The following is a 12,691-nucleotide window of genomic DNA, read 5'->3' as shown; positions in this document are numbered from 1 at the left end:
ACTGCTCTATACTGCTGATGATAAAAGGTATTTAGCAGTTTATATTTACTAAAATAATTGCATTTCCATGTTCTGTGTGGTGTGGGAGACCAGATATAGTGAATGCAGGCTCCTGGGTTTACTAACACTTTAAGTGAGTCTGATTGAGGTTTCTCTTTTGCTATTATAAAAATAAACAAGTTAACCTCTCATACCCCACATATCTTTTACTGTATGTGTAAACCAGAACATTTCTCACATAAATAAAATAAGTGACCACAATACCATAATATATTAATTATTCATATAAATTTAAAAAGAAATAATTTCATATAGGAATAGGTTGTGCATGATCGTTTGGAACTATCAATTTCGAGGCTTTATTTCTTTGCTTTTTTTTCACAAACTATGTGTAATATATGCACTATATGGTTTTGAATTATGAAATTCTATATTTATATGAATGATTATTAAAATATGTTTTTGTGCTCACTTATTATTTTATTAGATTTGTGGGGGGGGGGGGGTTATGAGGTTCACTTGTAGCAGGAAGGAGCGCTGCACATTTATTTTTATATTTGTATTCTTTTGATGTTGGTGATAGAGCAAGGGTGTTAGCTGCTCTTTAGTTAAAAATTTTTATTTATTTAAAGCAGAGTTCCACCCAAAAGTGGAAGCTCCGCTTATCTGCTTCCCCCCTCCTTTTGGGGGGCAGGGGGGTGAATACCTGTCAAAAAGAGGTACCCACTCCCACTTCTGTGTAAGGGAGCCGCGGCGACCTACGTCATTTACGCGCCCCCCGCTGCCTTCTGGGAGACACACACAGGTCCTAGAAGACAGCGGGGTCATTCAGAAAGTGCAGCACGACTCTCGCAGTAGGAAACAGGCTGTGAAGCCGCAAGGCTTCACTTCCTGTTTCCCTTAGTAAGGATGGCCTGCACCCGAAGCCGATGGACGGGTCGCCTTCAGGTGTCCGACATCGCTGGACAGGTAAGGCCCCTTTCACACTGGGGCGGTTTGCAGGCGTTATTGCGCTAAAAATACCACCTGCAAACCGCCCCTAAACAGCCTCCGCTGTTTGTTCAGTGTGAAAGCCCGAGGGCTTTCACACTGAAGCGGTGCGCTGGCAGGAGAAGAAAAAATCTCCTGCAAGCCGCATCTTTGGAGCGGTGAAGGAGCGGTGTATTCACCGCTCCTAAACCGCTCCTGCCCATTGAAATCAATGGGACAGCGTGGCTATACCGCGGCAATACCGCAGCTATAGCCGCGATATACGAGTGGTTTTAACCCTTTTTCAGCCGCCAGCGAGGGGTTAAAACCGCACCGCTAGCGGCCGAATACCGCGGTAAAACAGCGCTAAAAATAGCGCTGTTTTACCGCCGACGCCCCCTACCGCCCCAGTGTGAAAGGGGCCTAAGTGTCCTTATATTAAAAGTCAGCAGCTACAGTATTTTGTAGCTGCTAACTTTTACATTTTTTTCCACCCAGGCTGAAACTCCACTTTAAGCAGCACATGGGGTATTTTTATTTTTGTATTTCTTTTTAGAGTTTAAAAATGTTTGGCTGCAGCGTGCAAGTTGTTGCTGTAGCTGAGTTTTAGTGTGTTTGCAGTAGCTTTTTCTCTCTTCCACTTGAGTTGCCTCAGCCAGTTACCTTGGGCATTACACATATATGCAGAACTCTTGCAATGATGCAGTTCCAGCAGCTCTCCTGTAGTTTTCTACAGGTATCTCCTAACTTGGTGCACCGACTGACAAGTCGTGCCAGTTGTGGATCCACAGCAAAGGCGGAGTCGCAAGCTATATTGTGAAACCACTCTACGCATCCTTTGCAGCCGTTGTTTTTTCTGTCATGATCTCAGTGGGTAGGAGAGCTTGATCTGAGCCAGCTGAGCAACGGATGATGCCATGTAATGATATTTAAATACGATTAGTAGCCGTGGATCTAGCTCTGTTAGAGCTGGTGAATCATTCTACTTGACTTAGCAAATTAAAGTATGGTTCTAAAGTGAATTAAACAAAAAGCAGGCAGACTTTTTATGTCCTCTTTGCCCATTCTGCCCTTTTCTTCTAATGATGCTGTGTTTTGGTTAACCACTTGCTGACCAGTCGCTGTCATTATACTGCAGCAGGTCGGCTCGTTCCCACGAATCGCCGTAGCTGTACGTCGGCCCTTTAAACAGCTATAGCAGGCGCCTGCTGCACGGTGGGACAGCTGATGCGCGATGTCCACCAGCCACCCGTGATCGCTCCACAGAGAGCCAGAAAGGGATCTGTCAATGTAAATAAACAGATCATTGATCTGTCAGGAGAGTAGAGAGAGATTGTCTGTTCCTAGTGATTAGGAACAGCGATCTCTCTCCTACTCCAGTCAGTACACTCCCCCCACAGTTATAAACACTTCCCAGGGAACACATTAAACCCCTTGATCGTCCCCTAGTGTTAGGGCCCTTTCACAGTGGGGCGGTTTGCAGGCGCTATGTCGCTAATAATAGCGGCTGCAAACCGACCCGAAAGTGCCGCTGCTTTGTGACCCCTGATTAGTTGGCATCTTTAACCATTTAAGGACCAGAAGATTTTCCCCCTTAATGACAGGCCATTTTTTGCGATACAGCACTGCGCCGCTTTAACTGACAATTGCGCAGTCGTGCGACGCTGTACCCCAAAAAAATTGAGGTCCTTTTTTTCCCCACAAATAGAGCTTTCTTTTGGTGGTATTTGATCACCTCTGTAGTTTTCATTTTTTGCGCTATAAACAAAAAAAGAGCGACAATTTTGAAAAAAAAAAAATATATATTTTTTTAACTTTTTGCTATAATAACTATCCAAAAAAACAAAATTTCTTCATCAGTTTAGGCCAATATGTATTCTTCTACATATTTTTGGTAAAAAAAATTGCAATAAGCGTATATTGATCGGTTTGTGCAAAAGTTATAGCGTCTACAAAATAGGGAATAGATTTATGGCCTTTTTATTATTTTTTTTTTTTTACTAGTAATGGCGGCGATTAGTGATTTTTAGCAGGACTACAACACTGCGGCGGAAAGGCCGGACACTTTTTTGAGATCACTGACATTTATACAGCGATCAGTGCTATACAAATGCATTGATTACTGTATAAATGTCACTGGCAGGGAAGGGGTTAAAGAGGGAGTCCACCTAAAAAAAAAAATTACTAAAAGCCAGCAGCTACAAAAACTGCAGCTGCCGACTTTTAATAAATGGACACTTACCTGTCCTGGAGTCCAGCGATGTCGGCAGCCGAAGCCGATCAATCGCTCGGCTCTCGGCTGCTGCCGCCGCCATTCTCTGTAATGGAATCAGGAAGTGAAGCGTTGCGGCTTCACTTCCCGGTTCGCTGCTGCGTGTCCTGAGTGGTCCCCGCTATCTCCCGGGACCTGTGTGTTTCCTAGGAGACAGCAGGGGGATCCGGGAAGGGGCGTGACTCCCACAGGAGTCTATTCCAGGAAGTGGGTGCAAATACCTGTAGTAGACAGGTATCAGCACCCCCCTCCCCCCTGAAAGATGCCAATTGTGGCACCGGAGGGGGGGGAATCAGATGAGCGGAAGTTCCACTTTTGGGTGGAACTCTGCTTTAACACTAGGGGGCGATCAAGGAGTTATTTGTGTTACCTAGGGAGTGATTCTAACTGTAGGGGGAGGGAACTCGCAAGGGAAGGAGACCGATCAGTTTTCCGCTGTACTGGGAACACATGATCGCTCTCCTGTCACCTGACAGGATGTGGATCTGTGGGTTTACACCCACAGATCCACGGTCCTGCTCTGTTAGCGGGTGCTCGGCGGCCACTAGGCACGCGCATCGGCTCCCAAGTGACGCGCCTCTCCTCCTGACGGCCGGGAAGCCCAGGACGTCACATGACGCCCACCCACGATGGGAGATCCCTCCTGCGGATGTCATGTGATAATGGGCGGGATGTGAAGTGGTTAAAGTAGAGCTGCAGGCAAACCTTTTTTTTCATTTTGGATAGAGTAAGGGAGGGTTATTAACCCTGTTGGCTTACTGTATGACCTTTGTGCCCTACTGGAGTGATTTCCCTTCACTTGCTGTCCTAAAGCCAAAATAGGAAGCTAGAAGGAATCCCTGCAAATTAAGGGAAATCCTTTGGGGACCCCCAGGTCACCAGAACTAGTGTCCCCATTTGAAAACTTCCCCTCTTACTTTTCTGGGGATAACCCAAAATTTGAGATTTACTTTTACCTTCACTTCAATGATAATGGTAAACAGGACAAATAGAGAGAGTGACTCTCCCTAACTGGGGCACAGACAGCAATAAAAACTGACAGGTGTTCTAATCCCTTTCCACTCTTTCCAAAACAAAAGAAAAAGTTTCGCCTTTAGTTCTACTTTAATACCGCGTACACACGGTCGGAATTTCCGACAACAAATGTTCGATGGGAGCTTGTTGATGGAACTTCCGGCAACAAAAATTTGAGAGCTGGTTCTCAAATTTTCCCGACAATAAAATCTGTTGTCGGAAATTCCGACCGTGTGTACACAATTCCAATGCACAGAGTTCTACGCATGCTCAGAATCAAGCAGAAGAGCCGCACTGGCTTTTGAACTTCATTTTTATCGGCTCATCGTACATGTTGTACGTCACCGCGTTCTTGACATTCAGAATTTCCAACAACATTTGTGCGACCGTGTGTATGCAAGAGAAGTTTGCGCCAACATCCGTCGGAAATAAATCCCGGATTTTGCTGGCGGAATGTCCGATCGTGTGTACGCGGCATATGAGTTGCCATGATGTGTAGGACATACTTTGGATTTACAGATACTTCAACAAAATACTACAGTTGAACTATACTGATGTTTTACTGAAGGTTTCTTACATAAGAAAATTAATTTATGTCTTTTTCCACATTTTCTTCACAGATCAAGCTACAGTTTCAGAAGTTGAACTGAGAGAACCAGGCGACAGAGATGAACAACTTTCACCAGTGAATGATTTGGACAGTATTTTTGGCCCTGTACTATCCCCCAGGTCTGTGGCTGTCACCTCTGAAGATAAATGGGTCAGGTTTTCTGACGCTTCCCCACAATCGATCTCTCCTGTCCCTGCTCCTTGTATAATGGCTAAGTACCCTTCAGCTGAAGAACCTGAAAGCCCATGTGAACCTTCTTCGCCGCCACCACCACCCCCTGTAGAAATATGTCGAAATATACCTTCCCCGCTCAATCTGGAAGAGGTCCACAAGATAATAGCAGAACAGTCATTCGTTAAAGATGAAGTATTAGAAATAACAGCATCTCCTAAAGATTTTGGGTTGGGACAAAGAGCTACACCGCCTCCACCTCCGCCCCCCACATACAGGACTGTGGTGTCTTCTCCTGGGCCAAGTTCAAGTAGCGGCACTGGAAGCGCAAGTGGTACATTTTTAATCATTTTTAAATTCGAAATGCCTATTGTTGTATTGAAAGTTTTCCTATCTTTTTTTTGTAATAGGCAAAATGCTATCAAGAAGCTGAGGCGGTGTGTATTTTTAATTTTAAACTATTGATAAAGGTTTTTAGTTTACAATGGGAGGTTGTGTGAAGGTTGGGTTGACCATTTTTTTATTATATATACTCGAGTATAAGCCGACCCGAATATAAGCCGAGGCACCTAATTTTACCACAAAAAACTGGGAAAACTTATTGACTCGAGTATAAGCCTAGGGTGAGAAATGCGCAGCTACTGTAAGTGGAAAAGAGGGTCAACAATGCCCATTTGCAGCCTCACTGTGCCCATTTGCAGCCATTGGTCCCCCGAACGTCAAACTAGTAGTTAAGGGTTCCTAGATGCCCCCTAGCTGCAGCCAAAATTTGGGATCTCCGGACCCAAAGGGTCCAGAGAGGACATTGCTGCAGATAGACACAGTTGACCGTTTTTTGGGGCCCCGTATCTCGGGGCCACTTGGTGCTAGGAACCCCAAATTTGGTGAGCAAACCCGGTGAAACTAGTACTACAACATAGCTGGGGTTCCAAGTGGCCCTGAGATACAGCGCCCCAAAGTCGGTTCGGAAAATGTCAAGCACTTTTCTGTAGCAGAGAATGACATTTTCCGAACTGATTTTGGGGCCCCATATCTCGGGGGGCCACTTGGTGCTAGGAACTCCATCTTTAGACATGTTGTAGTGCTAGTTCCACTAGGTTTGCACACCAAGTTTGGGGATTCTAGCACCAAGTGGTCCCGAGATATAGGGCCCCAAAGTCGGTTCGGAAAATGTCATTCTTTGCACCAGAGAAGTGCTTGACTCGAGTATAAGTCGAGGGGGGCACTTTCAGCACAAAAAAAAATGTGCTAAAAAACTCGACTTATACTCGAGTATATACGGTACATTTGCCTTTTACCAGTTTCATTCAAGGTTCCCGATTTAATGTGTTATACAATCACATAATGATAAAAAAAAAAAATTGTCATGGGGATGTGAAATGAGGTCCAGTTGGCCTTGGTTCATATCTATGTCTTAGGAACAGTTGTTATTTATGTGGTACAAATACAAAAAGCCTTTTTCAAATGGCTGCAAGTTGACCTTGGCAATAGATCCTGCAAAATGTACTGTACAAAGTATGCGCTCAAAGCAAATTTATCACAAAGCTGGCAATTTTTAATCTCGAACACATGGTGAAAAAAATGTATTAGGGATACCTTCAGTGAAAGGTCAGCTAAAGGTCAATGTAGATCAGTTTTTCCTGTAAAAGTCAAGCTTGTTCATTGACACTGAGGTCTCTGTCACATTAACCACTTCAATACCGGGCACTTTCACCCCCTTCCTGCCCAGACCAATTTTCAGCTTTCAGCGCTGTCACACTTTGGATGACAATTGCGCGGTCATGTAACACTGTACCCAAATTAATTTTTATATTTTTTTCCCACAAATAGAGCTTTCATTTGGTGGTATTTGATCACTGCTGGGTTTTTTATTTTTTGCTAAACAAATGAAAAAAAACTGAAAATGTAAAAAAAAAAAAAAAAAAGTACTTTTGTTTCTGTTATAAAATGTTGTAAATAAGTACGTTCCTCCTTCACGGGCTGACACTGGTGAGGCGGCACTAATATGCAACACTGATGGGCACTGACAGTTGCCACTGATGGTTGCCACTGATGGGCACTGACGGTCGGCACTGACAGTCGCCACTGATGGGCACTAATTGTCGCCACTGATGGGCACTAATTGTCGCCACTGATGGGCACTAATTGTCGCCACTGATGGGCGCTGATGAGGTGGCACTGATATGCAGCACTGATGGGCGCTGATAGTCGCCACTGATGGGCGCTGATAGTCGCCGCTGATGGGCGCTGATAGTCGCCGCTGATGGGCGCTGATAGTCGCCGCTGATGGGTGCTGATAGTCGCCGCTGATGGGTGCTGATAGTCGCCGCTGATGGGTGCTGATAGTCGCCGCTGATGGGCGCTGATAGTCGCCGCTGATGGGCGCTACTGATGGGCACTGACAGTCACCACTGATGGGCACTGACAGTCGCCACTGATGGTTGCCACTGATGGGCACTGACAGTCGCCACTGTTGGGCACTAATTGTCGTCACTGATGGGCAGCAATGATGGGCGCTGATGAGGTGGCACTGATAGTCGCCACTGATGGGCGCTGATAGTCGCCACTGATGGGCGCTGATAGTCGCCACTGATGGGCGCTGATAGTTGCCACTGATGGGCAGCAATGATAGGCACTGATATGCTACATGCAGCACTGATATGCAGCACTGATGGGCAGCACTGACAGCCATTACTGGTGGGCCCTTATTGGTGTCACTGGTGGGCATCAAAGCTGGACACTGCTGATGGAGCTGCACTGATAATCACTGCACTGATTATCAGTGCAGATCCCCCCGTGTCAGGAGAGCTGCTTATTTGCTCTCCTCTACTCCTCTGCTCTTCCTAGTTACACTGTGATCAACTGTGATTGGACACAGCTGACCACATGGTAAAGAGCCTACATCATAGGCTCTTTACCAAGATTGGAGATGCGGTGTGTCCGAGCGACACACACTGCACCACCGATCGCCATGCTGCGCACACCCGGGGGCACGCAAGAGCGGCTTGTTCTGTTGGACATCATATGACGTACAGTCAGCATAGTGGAACCCCCGCCCGGCTGTCATTCTGCTATAGGCTGGGCAGGATGTGGTCCAAAGGAGAACCGATCTGCTTCAGTTGAGCTTTTATCACTAATCCTGGACAAGCCCCCCAATTGTTTTGCTTGGTGTCTACTTAAGGTTCTTTGCAGTGTATTATCCAAGGAAGCTATTAAAAAAAATTAGAGTGGAGAATGTGAGCCAGGCCTTCTCATCCAACATCAGTGCCTGACCTCACAAATGCTCTTCTGGAAGAATGGTCAAACATTCCCATAGACACACTCTTAAACCTTGTGGACAGCCTTCCCAGAAGTTGAAGCAGTTATAGGTGCAAAGGGTGGGCCAACTCAATATTGAATCCTACGGACTAAGACTGGAATGCCACTAAAGTTCATGTGCGTGTAAAGACAGGCGTCCCAATACTTTTGGTAATATAGTGTCTATGTGTAGTGTTTACTTATCTCTCTTCAAAGCTCTAAGTGCTGTTTCTTTCTGGTAGAGTCACTTCTGACAAGTTGTCCAACACATGACATAACAGTAGTGAAAATTTGTGTAGGAGAAGGAGATTAGCAGAGAGCTTGTCTATTCAGAATACACCTCTGCATGTTCCTTCATTCCTCTGCCTGTGTGGAGGAGGGGGGGAGGGTGCCTTTCCTCAAATCAGCTCTCGCAGTATAAGCCCAGACTCCCCACCCACTGCTGGAAGAGGAAGAAACATTTCTAACACCATCTGCACTTTCCAAATGGTGTAGAAAGGGAAAGTCTGCAGATATACATGTAAAACTTATGTAGGGAGATTTGTTTCATCTCTGTGTATCATCTGAGAGGCTGTTCACTTCACTGGGTATAGGAGAGGGTTTACATCCATTTTAAAGACGCAAGCAAAACTAAGGCTTAAAGTAATATTAAAAGTTTTTTTTATGTATTTTTTTATTTTTATTTTTTAAATAACAAACATCTTATACTTACCTGCTCTGTTCATTAGTTTGTACAGAGCAGCCCCGATATGAACGAAAGAGAAAATGGGATTTTTGACTTGCCGTAAAATCCATTTCTCCGAGTTCATTGACAGACACAGCACCCATCCCTCTAAGGAGTTTTAATACTTCTGACACTGCTTGCTACTAAAACTGAAGGCCTATAGGATAGAGGGGGTTGTAAACCACCTAGGACTGCCCATAGGCGTAGCCAAGTCTTTTTTTTCTGCCTAGTGTCCGGCTCCTGTAGGAGGCGGTATAACCCTATGGTTCTGAATAATGGAGCGCTGTGTCTGTCAATGAACCTGGAGAAATGGATTTTACGGTAAGTCAAAAATAGCATTTTCTTTTGTCTGTTGAGGGAAACAAGAAGTCTTCAATTTTTGGGTCATACTCAGTCGCGTCTGGTGCCCAGTATTTTGGGAGGGCGGCGGCAGCAAACAAACCTGACCCTCCCCCTGTTTAAGGGAGATGGACGGCGGCGATCAGTCCTAAGACTCCCTGTCCTATCGGGTCTCAGGACCCGCTTCCTGATTGGCCAGGAGGAGAAGCAGAAAGACAATAGCCAATATCAATTTGCTATTGTCACACAACTGGGTGGGCTCAAGGAGCAGTGCTCTGTGCCCCGAGCCCACCCCTTTTTTGAAGCCAATTGGAGCCTCGGGCTCTACTCACGCTCTTCAAAAAAAAAAAAAAAAAAACACATTGAAATCCATGCATCCGGCCCCCTGCATGTAGATTAACGGCTGGGCACATGGATTAGGGGGGCAGCGCCCCTAATGGTCAGGCCGCCACTGGTTATACTGCTGACTACAGGAAGATTGAACACTGGCAAAACAAACTGTAGGCCAGCCCAGGGTGTAACACTTACTACTATCAGCATGCTTCAGTTTTTTGGTAGTGTTCTAGGGGGATGGATATCTTTTCTTCAGCTCTGCTATTCTAAATACTATTATACTTTGATTATTTTCTACTTACTTTTTTTTTCTTCAAGATTCATCTTCATCAGTTGTTGCTGGTGGTTTTACTCACCAGATTACAGCCATCCAGTGCCTTGGTCCTGGGCTTTTGGATTATATTGCAACTAGACCCTACTGGATTGGAAATTTGCAGAGTGAACTTGGAAGTGACCCTCAGTCACTTGGGGTCCGTGTGGGCGCTCTCCAAACTGATTTACCGCAAGCGCTCTTTTACCGAATTTTATTTGCCGTTAGTGAATTTAGTGAACTTACCCCAATGTGTGCTTTATTCTGCAACATGTTTTCCACTTTGTATCTATTTATTTATTTTTCATTCCTCCAGGGACATCATCTCCTGCCCGCCCTGCAACTCCTCTTGCCACCTGCAGTCCGACCCCTCCACCACCACCTCCTCGCCCACCATCCCGGCCTAAACTTCCTCCTGGAAAACCTACAGTTACCGATGTGGTGTGTTCTGCTTGTACATTTAGTAACAGTGGTATCTGATGTCAATTTTTTTTACTTTTCAAGATTCAAAAGTGTGTGTGTTCTTTTTGACCTTGTATTCAGAGCAGTCTAGACTTGATTGTCACTTTCATTAGTGTGCTTATGTCACTTTTTCATTAGCCGCATGTTGAGCTTTGTATATGCTGTCCTGGTATTTTACCTCTGAAAGTTAGATGAAAGAGATAACATTACTTCCCCATTCAGGGCAAAGCATCAGTGTCTGTGTATAGTCTCACCCCCCTCCCCAACCACTTTTCACACATTTCCCTGTCTATAGCACTCTTCTGCTGCTTCCTCGCCTTCTGTGGCTGCCACTGCAAAATGAATATCCAATGCGTCCAGCTATGTGGCAGCACATGTTCTCCTCCCTTGATGCCATGGCCACTCGCCAGGCCTGAGTAGAGTCGTATGATAAAGCAAGTGACATCATGGTGGCATTTTTGTTTTTTTGGTGGCATTCGTGACAGAGGAAGGAGCACTGGAGCAGCGAGTATAAATCAGTGTCAGGCTTTACACAGACTCTGTTAATTTGTCCTCTCCTGCTGCCAACATCGCCAAATGGCACTTTAATGCAGAGAAATCGTCCCCTGTCATATCTTCAGAAACGGACACTTTCGGAAGTGTAGATCTCCTTAAAGTGTTAACCCCCAAAAAAATAGATATCCTGGTGCCTTAAAGGAGATTAAACAGTACAGTGCTTGTGCTATGTAATCTGCCCCCCCCTGAACTGTAAAAAAAACCTGCCTGAACCTGCCACTTCCTGCATCCCCTCTCTGTACTGACCACGATAACCAGGGCTGCTGAGCCCTGACCACCGTGGTCAGTGTACGTCCCTGTGTCATCCGCAGCCTGCTCTCAGCTCTCCTCTCACCCCCTCCTCTCTGCCTGTCAGCTCCTTGTGTCTTTCTCTGCCCCATGCCGCTATTAGTACAAACCCCAAACTTTTAAGTGGTCACTGGCAGCCCCTCTATGATACTCAGGCATACCACACTGTATATGTGTTTTCTAAAAACGAGGCTTGTAAATGCCTATTTACAGCTGTCTTCAGGCCAGTCACATGAATCGCGGCCGCTTTACAGCTCCAAGACGAGGCTTCTGCAGGAGGGGCTGAGCAGCCACATGATCTCCCCAGCTAACGTCAGAGGGAGATCTCAGCCCCTCCTGCAGAAGCCATCCATTGGAGCTGAAAAGCAGCTGCGAGTCATGTGACCGGCCTTAAGATGGCTCTAAACAAGTATTTACAAGCCTTGTTCTTAGAAAACATATATACAGTGTGCTTTATGCCTGAGTATCATAGAGGGGCTGGCATAGACTTATACTTGTGCCTTAACAAACACCGGTGTGCTACTGGTTTCTCCTGCCAACACTTACCTCGTTAGAGATCGGTGGGAAGAACCTCCTGAGTGCAGCAGAGAATACAGGAGATTGAAATTCATTAACGTGTTAATTTCTGAAGATAATTCAGGGGATGAATTGCCTGCTTTGGTGGGGTGTTCAGTGCCACAAGCAGCGGGAGAAGCATTTTCTGACATAAAAAAAAAAGAGAGAAGGCCACCTAAGCTCCAACCAGTGCAACACTCAGTCCCCAATGTACAGGAAAAGCCAAAGAGAAAATGTTCCCATGGGACTTTTATGAGTTGTGCTGGATGAAAAGATTCAACAGAGTACAAAATACATAAAAAACAACAATGTAATTCAACTTGGATAATATCAATATGCACAAATCAGACTTGTATATGCAACCATATCACCCATAATTGCAGGAACATGTCCTTTTCAATTCATGAAGGCTTAGAGCTCTCTACGTGTTTCATGGGGCAACGCCCACCTCTTCAGGAGACAGCCCAGATTGAATTTTTGTGGGTATATCTGTGGAAAAACCATGTCATGAAAAAAACAATGGATTGAATAGTTTGAGGTTAATGTGTTTCAATTAAGAGAATATTTATTCCAAAGAGAGAGAAATTAAGAGAAGCATTTTCTTTGTTTGCAGAAGACTTTTTATTCAAACTTTGTGTTAAAGTGTTTCTAAACCCAGGAGCCTGCATTCACTATATCTGGTCTCCCACAGTACACAGAACATGGAAATGCAATTATTTTAGTAAATATAAACTGCTAAATACCTTTTATCAGCAGCAGTATATAGCAGTTTTCTATCAGTGTCCAGCCGAG

The 12,691-nt window shown here is 45.2% G+C and overlaps 1 protein-coding gene across 1 annotated transcript in view; it reads left to right on the top strand.

Moving 5' to 3' along the window:
* The window catches only part of SGIP1 (SH3GL interacting endocytic adaptor 1), a 235,218-nt gene that overhangs the window by 151,132 nt on the left and 71,395 nt on the right, over window positions 1–12,691 (top strand). Inside the window, exons 12-13 of the mRNA XM_073593786.1 lie at window positions 4,876–5,370; window positions 10,356–10,480. Of these exons, the coding sequence (XP_073449887.1) occupies window positions 4,876–5,370; window positions 10,356–10,480 (620 nt within the window). The remainder of the gene's footprint in view (window positions 1–4,875; window positions 5,371–10,355; window positions 10,481–12,691) is intronic.

Source organism: Aquarana catesbeiana, linkage group LG07, assembly GCF_042186555.1.
Source record: "Aquarana catesbeiana isolate 2022-GZ linkage group LG07, ASM4218655v1, whole genome shotgun sequence".
NCBI classification, from domain to species: Eukaryota; Metazoa; Chordata; class Amphibia; order Anura; family Ranidae; genus Aquarana; species Aquarana catesbeiana.
This window is presented reverse-complemented; position numbering and strand designations above follow the sequence as displayed.